This window comes from Notolabrus celidotus, chromosome 2, assembly GCF_009762535.1.
Source record: "Notolabrus celidotus isolate fNotCel1 chromosome 2, fNotCel1.pri, whole genome shotgun sequence".
Lineage (NCBI taxonomy): Eukaryota > Metazoa > Chordata > Actinopteri > Labriformes > Labridae > Notolabrus > Notolabrus celidotus.
In genome coordinates, this window is record NC_048273.1 from 27,228,203 (window position 1) to 27,244,056 (window position 15,854).

General features: G+C 39.6%; 1 protein-coding gene across 1 annotated transcript in view; it reads left to right on the forward strand.

Annotated features, from left to right (window-relative positions):
* The first annotated feature begins 5,795 nt into the window (after window positions 1-5,795).
* LOC117832707 (carboxyl-terminal PDZ ligand of neuronal nitric oxide synthase protein-like) overlaps window positions 5,796-15,854 on the forward strand; it is a 224,937-nt gene continuing 214,878 nt past the window's right edge. Inside the window, exons 1-2 of the mRNA XM_034711947.1 lie at window positions 5,796-6,249; window positions 6,578-6,649. Of these exons, the coding sequence (XP_034567838.1) occupies window positions 6,145-6,249; window positions 6,578-6,649 (177 nt within the window). The 5' untranslated portion in view covers window positions 5,796-6,144. The remainder of the gene's footprint in view (window positions 6,250-6,577; window positions 6,650-15,854) is intronic.

Here is a 15,854-nt window from a genome sequence, read left to right on the forward strand (position 1 = left end):
CAAAGAAACTTAAATTATTATTATTTTTAAAAGCTGTGTACATAAATCATTTTTGATAAATAAATAATCTTTTTATCATAGACTATAAAATATAGACATATTGTCCGTGATGTCACCCATCTCTTTCTGAAGCGCTGTTTTGAGGCCAATCATCAACAGGAGCCATATTGCTGCTGTCTAGCGATTGTGACATAAAGATAATACTTTAATAATGAAGAGGCGGGCTTTGAGCCTCCTAGCCAACAGCTACAGTGTTCCCGCCTGTCAGTCAAGTCAGCTCTGATTTGCCGTGTTAGAAAAAAATTCCCCCCCCCGTACAGTGTGTGCCAATCGAGAAATGAGCTATCCAGACTACACTCGTCTTTTGTTCCAGGATGTAAACATGTTTATTTCTGCTGTAAAGATCGGCTTTTATGAATTGGTGTGTATGTGGTTTCCGGTACTTCCTGAGCCAGCCTCAAGTGGATCCTCAATGAACTGCAGGTTTTAGCACTTCAGCATTTGACTCATATTTTTAGACCGGAGGTTGCCGCTTGCTTTTAATCAAGGTTTTTTGCCAATTTGTTTTAATCTTGACTTAGTAGCCAGATAAAACATTGGGATAATGTTTGATTAGCAGGTAGTTATGGGAAAAGAATCCCGACAGGGTGAGACAAGACCTTGACACCAAGCCCACTATGTAGGCCCTTGTATACTCAGTATCCTTTTCCCCTCTATTTGACACCCCCCAAAATTAGCTTTAAACAACAGCCAAACATTCATAATATTAATAATAATAATAATACATTATTGTATTTAGCGCTTTTCAAAAACTCAAAGACACTGTACAACTGTTAAAAATCAATACTAGCAAAAAACAAATAACACAGATCAAACAAAACAACAGTACAAATACAAAAAATTAAAAGCTAACTTAAAAAGGTGAGTTTTTAAAAGAGATTTGAAAGCTGAAGGGTCAGAGCAGTTTTGGATATGGGAGGGGAGTGAGTTCCGGAGGGTGGGGGTGGCTATGGAGAAGGCTCTGTCCCCCAGGTTTGGTGCTTGGTTCTGTGAGCTGGAGACAGGAGGTTGGCGTGTGATAACCTGCGTTCCGCAGGTTACGGGAGAGAGTGTGATGGTGGAGGAGGTCAGTGAGGTAGGAAGGGGCCTGGTGGTGGAGGGCTTTGTGGGTGAGGAGGAGGATTTTAAACTGTATGCAGTAGGGGACGGGGAGCCAATGAAGATGTTGGAGGACGGGGGTGATGTCGTCACGGGAGCGGGTGCAGGTGAGGAGGCGTGCAGCAGAGTTCTGAATATACTGCATTTTATGGAGGACTTTGGATGATGTGTCGTGCAGGATGCTATTACAGTAATCTAAACGGGATGTGATGAATGCATGGATAAGAGATCCATCTTTTAAACCACTTGTTCTGTTCAGTCTTCGGAGAATCTGGACTCTATCCAAGCATGCATTGGTCAGGGCATCAGTGTTCAGCCTTATACAGTTCACCTCAAACAGTTCAAACATAACCGTAACCGTAACCTCAGGGCAAACATGTTATCACATCTCATCCGTCTTATTCATGTAATAGCCAATGTCTTATATAGAATTAGTGGTACTGTGTAAAAATATGACGCATTAGTCCAAATGCTTTGTGGTACAGCTCTCTGCAGGAAAGGCTACAGCATTGCTGCTGTTTTTTTAGCTTTTAAGTGGAACCACGCTGTTAATGTGCACTGATCTCCAAAACCCACTTCCTGTGGGGAGAATATGCTTTAAAAGCCAAGCCCTAATCAACAGATCAACATGTATTTGAAGACCTGGCAGGGATTAGGTTGCTCTCTATCCTTTTTTTAAGGAGCCTTAAGAGCACACGGGGTCCCTCTGGGGGTTTTTATTCAGCAATAATGCCTCGTGCAGAGACAGCAGCTGTTCTCATTCAACGTCCCACTGTTTTTGCTGATGTGAGAGCTTGGAGAGCCGGTCATGACCTTGGGGACTATTAAAGGAGAGAAGGGTTACTCAGCAGTTTTTTATCCATCAAAAAACTGTATTTGGGGAAAATGGAGGCAATAATATTAATGCTATGTGGGCTTCAATGTCAACATATGCTTGAGGCTTAGTCATTTGAAGCTGGGAGACTGTCTGATGTTGTTGCTCTGTTCAAAGATGAGTCACCTAAGCAGATTTTAAAACCAACATGATGGCTAAACAAGGGAATTTTATTCATGGCTGATTTTCAATTTGACTATACAAAGAGAATCAAAGTGGAAGTAGCATAGTAGAAATACTTATTAAAGATGAATTTTCATGTATCCGTACATGGCTTCTCTATTCTTTTTGCTGACAACAATATGTTTGTCATTTTTTCACATAGCAACAAATCACAGAATTTTTTTTCAAATTACACTTGACTTGTAAAGCAGGCCAGTGTCGTACTCATTGTTATATTACTATGAGAAACTTTATAGAAATCCAATAATAAGAAGTCACTTGGCAACAGTGGGTAGGAAAAACTACCTTTGAACAGACAGAAACCTTGAACAAACCCAAGCTCATTGCAAACAGTTGATTGAGGGCAGATGGTTGATCTGCCACAACAAAAGGCAAACACTCTGGTAAGATACAAAGCTTGTAACATGCATTGATGGAATATGGCACAGATTGAAGGAGAGAAAAGACAGGACCTCGGGTTATAAAGTCTACTTGCAGTCTAAGCCAGTAGCAGCACACCTAGGAGCTGATCCAAGGCCACACTGAGCTGGCCCTACCTAAAAGCTTCATCAAAAAGAGACATTTTAAGCCTACTCTTGAGGGTAAAGTTGATATCCGCCTCCCAGATCCATACTGGTAGATGATTCCAAATAAACAGGTTCTTACAATTGAGGGCTCTAGCTCCATGTCACTTTCAGAGAAAAAAAGTTAGTAACATGCAAAGTTAGTAACATGCAAAGTTAGTAATATGCAAAGTTAGAAACGTGCATTTATAACAGAGATTGTGAGAGAGAAAGAAGACAGGAGTTTGCTATATGAAGTCCACCTCAAGTCTAAGCCTATAGCAGCACATCTTGAAGATGGTCCAAGGCCACCCTATGCCTGCTTCATCTGAAAGAGACATTTTAAGCCTACTCTTGAGGGTAAAAGAATCTATCTGCCTCTAAGACTCAAACTGGTAGATGATTCCAAAGGAGAAGGGTCTGACGATTGAAAAATCTACCTCCTACACTACATTTGGAGACTTGATTTACTGCAATCAGGCCTGCTTTCTGCATTGTTCTGCAACTGATCACCTTATCACATAAAGTAGCTCATTGGCAGACTCAAACCAGTAAATGTTCCCAAAGGAGAAGGGTGTGAGGATTGAAGGCACTACCACCCCTACTACTTCTTTTTTTTTCAAGTTATATTTTTGGGACTTTTTGCCCTTTATTAGATAGGATAGCTGAAGAGAGACAGGACACGTGGGGAGTAGAGGGATGGGGAAGACATGCAGCAATTGGTTGTGGCCAGGAGTCGAACCGGCGACCTCTGCAACAAGGACTATAGCCTCTATATGTGGGGCGCTTAGACTGCTAGGCCACCAGTGCCCAACTGCCCCTACTGCCCCTACTGCTCTTGAAGACTTAAGGTACTACATTCAGGTTTGCATTCTACATCATTCTGCAACTGATCACCTGAAACACATAGTTCCTAGGCATTTCCAGCAATGCATATCTTGCATTGCACATGTAACTTGATAAAAATGACATAAAAAAATGAAACAAGACACACACTAGTGAGGGGAGTAATGCAAAAAAGAGGCATCTAATAAATGCACAGTGCTCAATTAGCTTTGCACCAGAAAAATGAATAACAAATGTCCTTCTAAAGGAAACTTTTTACGATAATACAGCAAGCAAATTAGGGAACCTGCCCTTTTTAGAGTCAATTCAATAATGAAAGTCTAAGCATTTTTCTACACTTTCCTGTCTTTTTTTAACACAACTATCTGCACTTATACTTTGTTAAAGAACACGAGCTCCCCTGCCACCTCTGAAAGACAATTATCAAGGGAATGAATGTTACGTGACAGAAATTTGGTAGCCAGATGCCAGTTTTTAACCCATAACACTTACAATAAATTATACGCTAAATCATCCAGATGCAGTAAAAGCCCTAAGGACACCATTAGCAGCAGTACTTTATCTATTTCCAAAGAGGATGTGAGAGTGTGAATTACTGCTGCCCCACTTCCTCTCCCCTCATCCCTGCCCCGCCTGGGACCACCTTCAGGGGAGCACTGCATCTTTCCTCCCAGGGTGACACAGATGGTCTGTGCAGTATACAACATGAAAAACTGCATTAAACATGAACTTGTGCTCTACTGTGTCTACTGACCATATATCACAGAGGTCTAGTGGAGATGCTTTTGTTTCTAATGTGTGAAGGATCTTTGTCAGATTATCAACGATACCTGCATACTATCATTAGACAAGATATTTAGTCAAAATTATGTTTTATTAACACTGATGCAATGCTGAAAATTGTATTGACATATTTTAGACCATGTATTTTTTTTAGCTTTTATCTTTAAGTCCAGTTTTGAAGACCTGCAGGCCATTAACCAATGGTCGTCAAAAAAATCTTGGTCATTACAAAGAGCACTGTGTACATTTTGACCTATTACAGAGTGAAAAGTGTCATGTAGTTCCCTTTAAAATTAAGACACAGAATGCAATGAAAATATGAATAGTTCCTGTAACAAAATTTTGTTTTTCTCAGAAAAATAAAGGTAATCTTTAAATATTTACCATATAGTCAATTAGTGATTTAATGCTTTAGATTTTAAATAGAAAATGGAATTAGGTTACTGAAAATAACATTTGGATACTGAACAGTTTTAAAACTTTATGTCAGAGGTTTTATATTTTAGACCACAAAGTGACCCCATAAAGAAAGCTTTGAGTCTTGCACCAGTTTTTGTCAGAAGCAATTTGTCATTCACATTAAAAGTCAAAACCCCTTTTCTGAACAGATCCGTGGAGTATAATAATTTATGAGCCAATTAAGGAATATACAAGAAAGAGAGAATTCATTCCTACATTTGCACTATTTATAACTACAGGTCTTGGCAAATATGGCCACTAGTTGGTAGCCTTTCCCTTTATATTTCATTCAGAGGCAGTGTGACAACTACATTTCTACCTCATCGGAGAAGTCATGTTTTCCTTTTTCATTACAGAAGATTGGATTAGAGTTTAATTTCAAGGGTGTAGATTACCATCTGTCCCATCTAAAAAAAAAAACAACATCTGAGGATCTTGCATTGGTAGACAGGTAATTTACCTTTGTAAGTGAGAAATATTAACAAAAAAAAGTCACAAAGTAATTGTATTCTCAGTTCTGGACTAAAGTTTTCAAAATTGTTTTGGGATGCTATATTTTAATAACACTGCATAAGTGGAGGCAGTTAGAGCTGAAAATGAGCACGCTTTGTGTTTGAACTATCTTAAATTGTCGTCCATAACAAATAAAATATGTCCGTATTGTTGTAATAACACAGCCAGTATTTACAGAGTAAGTACACAGGCTGCACCACACCTTAGTTTGCAAGTGTCACACTAAGGTTATTCCCACGAGTTTGTGTAGTGTATTTTTTGCTGTGTGTACGAGGGAGTAGGAAAGAATAGAAGGGGCAGGTACCAGACTTTGAGCCCCTCCTCCAAAGAGCCACTGTGCGCCTATGTTCCAATGGAAACAGGTGGGATCCCCGGACTCCTCCAATCACACCCCCCCTCAACTGCGGAGGGAGACTCCGGGGCAGGAGGCAGAAACCAGACCGACCAACTTCTCCACGCCCACCACAGGAAAAGTCGGGAAAACACATCTGTACGCGCGCATGTCGTCGTTTCTTGTATCCTGTGCGTGATTTTGAAGCTGTGACGGTGAATATCAGGAGGGCGGTAATTCACCGGAGCACTTACGGAGTAGTTCTCGCCACTTGGCCGCTGTTGAGGGCGGTGTAGCCGGGTTGCAATGCTGGGACGGTTCGCTGCGATGGAGAGCACGCACTAACCGGATTTGGAGTAGCCTTTTTTTTTCTGGATTACACTCTTTTTAAACCGACCTGGTCATTTTTCCTCTTTGTTTATTGGTAGCGTGGAGTAGGAGGAAATACTTTGAAAATGCCTGCAAAAACCAAGTATAACCTCGTAGATGATGGGCATGATTTGAGGATCCCGTTGCACAACGAGGAAGCGTTCCAGCATGGGATCAACTTTGAGGCAAAGGTAACCACATGCCACTGAAGTGTAGTGAGCTTCTTGTTAACGACTTATAAAAATGTAAGGTATGTTTCGAGTGTTGTCTCTTGTGAACAACTTATTCAGAACAGTCCAATGTTTCACACTACTGCCCCATAAAGGCTGTGCATTCACACTGGGAAAGTTACCTGCATGTAGGTTCAAATAATCAACTTTTTTGACTGTACTTTTGTTGTACGCTCAGTTTATTGTTTTATTGAGTTGATATCTAAGCAGTTCAAGTAAATGAAAGTAAAAGCCAACTGTTTCTCTAATAATTTGTTGTACCTGTCGCATTTCATTCCCCTGACAACAGTACATCGGCAGTCTGGACGTGACGCGGCCGAGCAGCAGAGTGGAAATAGTGGCTGCAATGCGAAGAATACGGGTGAGTGCAGTTTCCTCTCGATACTCCATATCAGATTTGACATTTTTCCCCCACTCTCGCTCACTCTCGGCATATGAGCATGGCTTGTGGAGTATGACTTTGAGTGTTTTGGCATCAATTGAGTGCTGCTGCTTTATTCGGCATATTGTTTTATTTACTTTAACGCAACATCTGCCAAGAAAGTATCAACATATTAAAATGGCTCGCTGGAAGTCATTGAGATGACAGGCTGTGGTGATACATTATGCAAAGTGGATCTTTTCTTAAGTTGTTGTATTTCTGGTGCAGAATGAAGGAGAACACGCTCATTGTTTAAGTTTACTCTTACTTTGGGGAAAATAATCCAGTGGCATCCTCTTAATTTTGAAATATCAACAAATCAATGACTTTCAATTACACATTAGTTAGTTTTTTGTTGCCTTTTTTTCCTACAATAATTGAAGAAAAGGGCTTTGCAAATCGTCAAAATGATGCACAACTTGTATAACAGTTGATTAAACACATCAACTGCATGCTGTGCCATCATGTAGATTCATTGTACAATGTCAATGAGAGTTATAAAATCACTCAATTCTTAAAATGTGCAGTCATTCCACACACCTAAAATGTGTCTGGTACTTCTCTTGCGTGGCTGGAGGTTTCTGTCTCCCATGTGCTCCATCACTGTTTTGAAGTTTCCTTTGAAGCAGTGCACTGGAGTGTGAGCCCCTCCTCCCCTCCTCCCGCTCTCTCTCCTTCTTTCCGCTGAGTACAACTTAGATTTACAGCTTTTTCAGCTCCAGAAAGTCGACTTAATCTTAATCAGTGTGTCTGCCAGTTTGGCAGCAGTTGGCTTAACAACCTAATACAGGTTGTGCCTGTGCGTGGTGTAGAGGTATTGCCTGTTTTTATGGATGATTCCTTCAAACCCACACACATGCATGTCCACAGGAAACAGAAGTACATATTTAGTTTGAACTTTATAACCTCATTATTTCAAAGGGATATGAGGGCAACTTCCACTGACATTTTTAGAAACTGACAATTTCTACAAATCAGCTTCAAAATGTGAGGTTAGTTCACAGTGTTCCAGTTTGTATCTGTGTGTTGTTATGTGATGTTCCTCATGCCAGCACTTCACCCACCTACTCTCCCACATGTGCACACATACACACACACAGTTGAGCATAAGGTGCAAAATGTTCTTTTTGCTCTTTTCAAAGAAGTGACCCACTCCTATAATGTGGACCTCCCAGTGTGCTGCCATGGCAGCTGTTGTTGGCAGGAAAACAGACTTTGGTTTGGCTCCTTGCAGTGTGAAAATGGTTTGACACTGGTTTAACAACACAATGGAGGGAAACCGCAGGTATCCAACATGGAAGGGAGGTCGCACTGGACAGCATGAGACTGGTGATATAAAGCTCTGAAGACTGTTGTTTTACTTGGGAGGCAAGTAACCTAGTGCAACCTGAACTGAATGTTGATATGAAAAAAAAAAGTTTAACCCAGTGTGATACTGTATGTTTTTTTTTTAAATTTAGAATCAGACCTTGCTTATGGTTTTCGCTTTTGATTTAGTCATTGTTGAAAATAGAAACCAAACAATGTTGAAAGAAAAACCTATTTAAAACATAAAATAACTATTAAATTCTCTGTCTTAATATGCATTTTGCAAACCATGTTTATTGAATAGGGCGCACAAATGTGTTGTAAGTTGTGAGTTTGTGTCAAAGCCCAACATGCAAAATGTGGAGACCCAAACTGGACCAGGTGTTCTGCGCCTAGTCCAGTTTGGGACCGATTGAAGTGAATACATGCCAGAGACAATCGATCCCCAACTGCATTATCTAGGTATGTTTGCCAGGCTTCAAGAAGTTTGACTCTGAGATTTTAGATGCTAACATGTTAGTGAGGGGATGTTTAACATCATATCTTGACCACCGGAGCTCCCATAAGTATGCTTAGAACTCTGTCCAAATAAGGGATTATATTTACACCTCTTGAACTCATCTGCATTTTCTACCAGTATCATTTCAAATTACTGTTAGGCTCTGTCTCTCCTCTTGTGGCCAAACATGCTGCCTGAGATTCTCAAGCCAATTTCTGCTACCTGTTTCTAGTATCAATCAATCAATCTTTATGGTTCTAGGGCCCAATCACAACAAATGTTATTCCAAGGAAGTTCCTTGTAACAGTCAGAAACCTCGAGCAGAACCAGACTCATGTTAGACAGCCATCTGCTTCGGCAGAGAGAGAGAGAGAGAGAGAGAGAGAGAGAGAGAGAGAGAGAGAGAGAGAGAGAGAGAGAGAGAGAGAGAGAGAGAGAGAGAGAGAGAGAGAGAGTGAGAGAGAGAGAGAGGAGAGAGAGAGAGAGAGAGAAGTAGTGGTGAGACAGAGAATATAGTGGTGAGACAGAGAGAATAGTGGTGAGACAGAGAGAATAGTGGTGAGACAGATAGTAGTAGTTGTGGCAGCTGGAGTCTGGCATGTCCACAGCAGCAGGATGTCTACGGCAGCAACTCAGAGGAACCTACGAGACAAGGGAGTGCAGGGACTCCAGAAAGGACGATAGTTAGTAACTTCAAGGGACAGGGAGAGTTAAAATAAGTAACAGGCAGAGAGAGGGGAGGGATAGGATCCTAGTGTCTCTCTCTCTCTCTCTCTTTCTCTGAGAATTCTATCTGGGTCTCTTTCTGCACACTCAGTCAGAGCTATGCAGGTTGCCAGGCTACCTAGTTGATGTATGGTGTCATTGTTCACTGTGTGCATTAGTCACCTGTATGCTGGTAGCTGATAACAAAGTAATGACATGGCAAGCAGGAAGTGGTCGACTACAGTGCAGGAGCTGTTTTCGGTTTGTTGCCATATGCACACATTCACTCACTCACACACACACATGAACACACATGAACACACACACACACACACACACACACACACACACACACACACACACACACTCAGACACACTCACACACTCACACACTCACACACTCTCTCTACTTTTGTTGTGAATGTATTTGTTGAATGATGAATCCTTCTTTGAACAAACAAATGTGTGAAAAGTTGACCTCAGATGGAAAACGATTCCATCTTCACTTGGTGAGACTCTCCTGCCAGGAGAAAATTTATTTCTTAAAGACTGTTGTTTACAAGATTATTTTTTTGTTTCGGACATAACTTTGTGCTTAGTTTTCAAAATGATGAGCTTTATTCTTGATTAATTGATGACGCAATTAATTGTAAAAGTTGTCAGAGAAAAAAAAATGTAGATGATTTTTCCCAGCTGTGTGTGGCGTTGATAATGACTTGTAAGATGATTTTTTTAACAAAGTAATTTATTTTTTAAGATATATTTTTTTCCAATTTTCTGTTTATTGGTAAATGAGGATGAGAACAACATAGAGGAAAAGGCTGAAGGCTGGAGTCAGAGTCAGTCAGGTACTCAGCCTGAATGCTCTACTAGGTGAGCTACAAGCAGTCTACAACTTTGTTTCTTTTGGCCATTTTTTATTGGCTAGGAGGGCTAAAGAGAGACACGATGCTATGAGAGGAAAAAGTGGGAAGTGACATTTAGCAAAGGGCGGAGGTCTGAATTGAACCTGCAGTCACTACAGTGAGGATTATTGCCTCTGTATGTGGGCACATGCCTCAACTCATGAGCTAATTCAGTGCCCCAACTTAGTTTTATGGCAACCAACTACAGCTTGAACACATTGATTCATGTTGTCTAATTTTTCACTCATAACCACACATCCACAGTTCTGATAAGACAATTTGGTTACTGCAATTTTGTATTACTTGCAGTGAGTGTGTGTACCTAAATAATAATCATGCCTGCTCTTTTCATTGCCACAGACTGAAGACAAACTTTACATCTGACAGTGGTTCTCTCAAGGTTGGACACCTGACCCAAATTCAGTTTATATAACAGTTAATATTCTCCTTAAAACATTCTCCAACATTACAATTTAATTATAAAATTGATTGCTTCTCAAGCTCTAAAACAAACTGATGTTTTAATGGGATCATTTCAGCTCTAATTCTGTTTGTCTTTATCCTTGTACTATGACAAATAAGTAAGTGATGATGAGTGATGAATGGGTGGTTATGCAAATTAGAATCCTGACAGGGTGAGGACCCAAACACGAAGGACAGGGGTCTTGATTGATTTGATCTGATGTGTGAGATCAGTTTGTCCCTGTTGTGCTTTTGCTATTGAATATTAATAACCTTTGCTGTTGACCAATCAGAATTGAATATTTAACACAGCTAAATAATGTATACCCCCAGACATGAGGCTTACAATTATCAAACAACTACCAAAAAGGCCTCTTTTCTCCCTCTCAAATGGACATGCTGTATAATACAGAGGCCCTTTCAATTTGCATGTATTATAATTATCACCTTCTGGCCATAGACTGTCTACAGCTTATCTGTTTAAAAGGAGAGGAGACCTTTAGAATGAATTAAAGGGATTCATTTCTCATTAATCTGCCTGTGCTGGGTTAACTGACCGTAGGAAGATTGAGACGCAGCATGGGATGAGAAGATTAGACATGTCTGAGAAGATGTCTCGGGGGACTGACAGGGCAGAGCGGAGTGGAGGTGCTGGTGGGGAAAGGCTTTGTCCATCCCTCTGGCTGCAGCAAATGAGCATTCTTTCGTGCCTTGTTATTGTCTGAGAGTTCAGCAGTTCGTGTAGTTAAATCTGGGATGCAGGTATAGACAAGGGGATGTATTTTAGCATTTTAATGAACGTTTGGTGTCAGAGAAACCTATGTAACAGACCAATCACAGGGCTAACGGCGTTGTCTGGATGTGTAGTCACAACTTTGGGGAGGTGCAGGGCTACGTGAATCTACAGCGTATTCTATAACCAAGCAGCAAACTCTGATGGCAAAAATTGAAGCCAATGGGAAAGTGTTAAAAACTGCAGTTCCTTGAGTGTCCACTTGAGGCTGGCTACAAAGGCCAATGAAGCACCATTAGGTCCCATATTCATATATTTGCGTTGATATCTTCAATAGCTAATCTGTTGTGATCACATAGAGGCGATGAGTTATGCATAATTACCCATCGTAAGGGGCATGGCTGATTTGATATGTCAGTAATTTGTAGTCAGCAACCAAGATTCATTCTGCTTACCTCAACTCCACCTCTTCACCAGGTTCTAGATTAGCAATGGGTGACATCACTAAGATTGTGTCCATAATTTATACAGCCTATGGTAGAAACACACAACCTCTGCTGTGGCATCGGATTGAAGACTGGGGTTGTCTCAGCCATTGGCTCTCATGATCTCCTTTTAATTAGCGGCACATGGAGTTAACCTACCTCAGTTTGATTGACATTAACAAGATTCAGAGGCTCAACCTCTGTCCAATTAATCCACCCACATTTTTCCATTTGCAGAGATGTCTTCTATGAAGAAAGAAAGGCCTCCACTCCCTTTTATCTGTGGCTGCTGCTGAATGCTCTGTGCCTTTTTTTAGTTCATGATGAATGCACCTCGTCTGCACACTGTCGTGCTCTGCAGTCTCTTTGTTATTCTTCACCACAGCGAGGACATTAGTTAGAAATCTGGTTGATTGGGTTTTTGTTTTAAATAATGAATTAGCTTTGTTTGCGGTTTGATCCTATTGACAAAAATAAATGACATGCAAACATTTCAAACTAATTTCCTCCTCTGAAAAAAAGTGGCTTCATTTATTTTAAACACAAAAACATTTTTTGAAGTTCCAGCAAAACGTATCCACAAACACTTTTTATGAGGGCATAAATTAAATGGGCACCCAGCCAGAACTGGTTTATTAACAGCTTAGCAAACTTGGCTGCCATTCTATGTATACGCCTGTTTTTGCTCCTCGCTCACCGCAACGACAGCGGAGCAACAGCTCTGTGTGTTCAACACATCAGAGGAACAGACGAGGCTGAGTCTCTCTGTGTGGACGAACACTGTCATGTCATGTCGGGTCAGAGTGAAACACACTCATGTGGCTCTCAGGCTGCTGCTGTCCGCACCTGTCACCCCCCCCCCATTCAGGTTAAATTAATTCTTTATCAGTTCCATACTTAGAACACTTTTGTTTGTTCTGGCCTGGTGTACCTGCAGGATGGTACTCTGACTGAAGGTGCCCTTCACTAAGAACTACAGAACACTTTCATTACCTGGATTGCATCCACTTTACAGCCAGCAGTGGCTCTTTGTACCCAGAACTGCTCTGAATAAATGGATCTTATTCAATTTTGCTCTAAATTGTTCATTTTTGAGGGTGAGTTTTTCTTACTTCATGGAACTCATGAATGCTTCCCATGGCCTTTCAAAAGGGATGTATGAGTGTTTTGGAGCGGCTAAAAACACTCTGCTAGTTAAACCATTTTTCTTTTATTATTCAATTTCAGCAATCTTGTTTCTCATTTGTTGTCTTTTTTTTTTTACGTTTTCATTAGACACAGCCAACATCACAAAACAGCAATGCAGCCATCAGACTCAGAGGCATAAGAACCAAGATTTTTGAAAACACCTAGCCCATAGTCCGAAAGTAAAAATAAATAATTAGATAATACATAATTAAAAATAATTAAAAATAATTACATACAAACATACAAAATAATAATAATATTAAGATTTTAATGATAATTTAATAATAATTAACAACAATAATAACAATAATAATAATAATCAAAATAATAATAATAATAATAATAAATATAAATATTTTTTCTAAATAGTAATTAGGATAATAATAATAAAAAGAAAAATCCTCATAGTAAAACTTAAAGAAAAAAAAGTCAATAAAATAAAATAAAATAATTATAATTATGTATTTCACAAATCAACCCTCAGAGAGTAAGCCAAAAAGAAACAAAGCAACAGGCGCCCACCTTATCTGAAAAAGATCTGTTTTTTTTTTAAAATATCTTTATTGGGTTTTTTCTTTTTCCACATACATATTGCAAAAGTCTGAGACACTATTATCCATGCCTAAAACTAGCATACAAAAAAAATGTATAAATGAAAACCAAAGGATATACAAAACACAAGTAAAATAAAATACCAAAACAATAACATAAAAATTTGATTTAAATATAAATTATACTACAACAATACAACAATACAGCTGGGAGGATGTCAAGTGCCCTAGATTTTGCTAAGTTATTATTTTTTCATGTTTTTTTTTGTTATAATGGTCTATAAACGGCTGCCATATTGAGTAAAACATATTTATTTTTCCTCTCAGGGGGAATTTTATTTTCTCTAACTGCAAATGCTTCATTTCATCATTCATTAGAGCCAGATCAATTGGAAGTTTTTTTTTGTTTCCAGTTCAGCAGAATTGTTCTTCTTGCTAATAGTGAAAATATCTGTTTTGAACTGTAATCTCGCAGTTATGTTCTCCATATAAAAAATATCCACCAATTTGGACTTCCACTGTGTGACCATGGGGGGCTGTGGCCTTAACCAGGAGATTGTGATGACTTTCTTTGCAACTAGAAGCAGGACCCTCAGCAGAGCTGCATGGCCACTGTACTTCTCATCTCCTGGTAATATTCCCAATAGGAAGCAGGGGGGTTCAAAGGGCAGTTTTAAACCCAGACAGTTTTTAATTTCATGTTATCATTTATAATTGTAGTATTTTATCAAGCGCAAAAAAACTGACATGATAAATCATTATATATCATTAAATATATCGACCTGCTCTTTAATTATCAGCATTGGCCATTGACAAACTGATATCTGTCGACCTCTAGTTCTAGAAACAGGTAAAACTAAAGAGAACTCTAATTCCCTGAATTCATCTTCTCTCTTGGGATCACTGTATTTCTGATTTCTGAATGACAACAAGCTGAATATCTTTGGGTTCTCTCTGGGTACTCTGACTTCCTCCCACAGTCCAAAAACATGCTCTCCAGGTTAATTGATCACTCTAAATTGCCCGTAGGTGTGAGTGTGTGCGTTAATGGTTGTCTGTCTCTCTGTGTTAGCCCTGTGAGGTTGACAACCTGTCCAGGGTGTACCCTGCCTTCTGCCCAAAGCCAGCTGGGATAGGCTCCAGCCCCCCGTGACCCCTAACGGGATAAGCGGTCAAGATAATGGATGGATAAAAAAACAATATTTGAGGATGTCTATTGACTCACCAAATGTGTTTTGTTATTCTCCAAACCTTTTTTTTGAACAAGGAACTAATTCACTGATCAGGAGGATATTTAAATTTAATGAAGCCATTTACTTTCATAAAGGCTTTTCTGATCCTTGGTAGAAGCCCCAGTTAAATAGTTCAAGACATCCGTAACATACACTTTTCCCACCTTCAACAACACGTTGCATCTTGACGTGCACTCCACGGACTGTGACAGAAACTGTAAGCAAAGAGCTGTTGACGGAGAAACAGACAGAAAAAAAGTGGAGAAAAGTTCACCTCGACTATTGCATAACAAATTTTTTTTAGTCATGCATGACTTCATTGAAAAAATTTGAATAAAATACAGACTCAAACTGTTTTTCTCCTTACATTTTTTTTGCTTTTGAGAACAGGTGAGATGCATTCACTGTCCTTTGTCGGACCTGCGACTCATTCTCTCTGCCTTACTCAGACATTTTACCTTGAAAACTAGAAAAGAGGAAGGACAGTCTTTCAATTAATCTCATAGAAGATCTGAAACCACATTTTTCAACAGGGCTGATATCCAGAGGCCTGATGAAAATCAGCACCTTCCGGGTCCTGTGTGTTTGAGACCAGTGAATAATCTGGAGATGCATTTTTCAGTGAATAAAACCATTTTGATGCATGAATTCAGAAAACAGTGATGGTAGGGTTTGTCTGGAGGGGAGGGTGCTCTTAGAAATTCATCCTGCTGAATATTTTATGTTTATCCCCCTGTTTGCTGTTTTTTAAAATTTTGCCAGAATCTTTATCTTTTTTTTATGATTGAATATATTTGAATACCTTTCTTTAAAGTGTCCCCTTTTCTTCTCCAGGCCCCTTTCTCTCTTTGCTTTGAGTTATTGTTCAGAGTCTTTTTTTATTACTTCAGGTCACAGTTGAAAGTTCAAAAAGTGAGCTTATAATGACCCTTGTATGCTTTGTTACCCTCTCTTCCTTTTCTCGGGCTCCTCCTCAGCTTCTCATTTTCTGCACTGCGCTGGATTGGGTTGGATTGGTGGATCAATTGAGCATGATGGCTATTTGTGTAGATAATGTTTATCTGTTTTACAGCACTT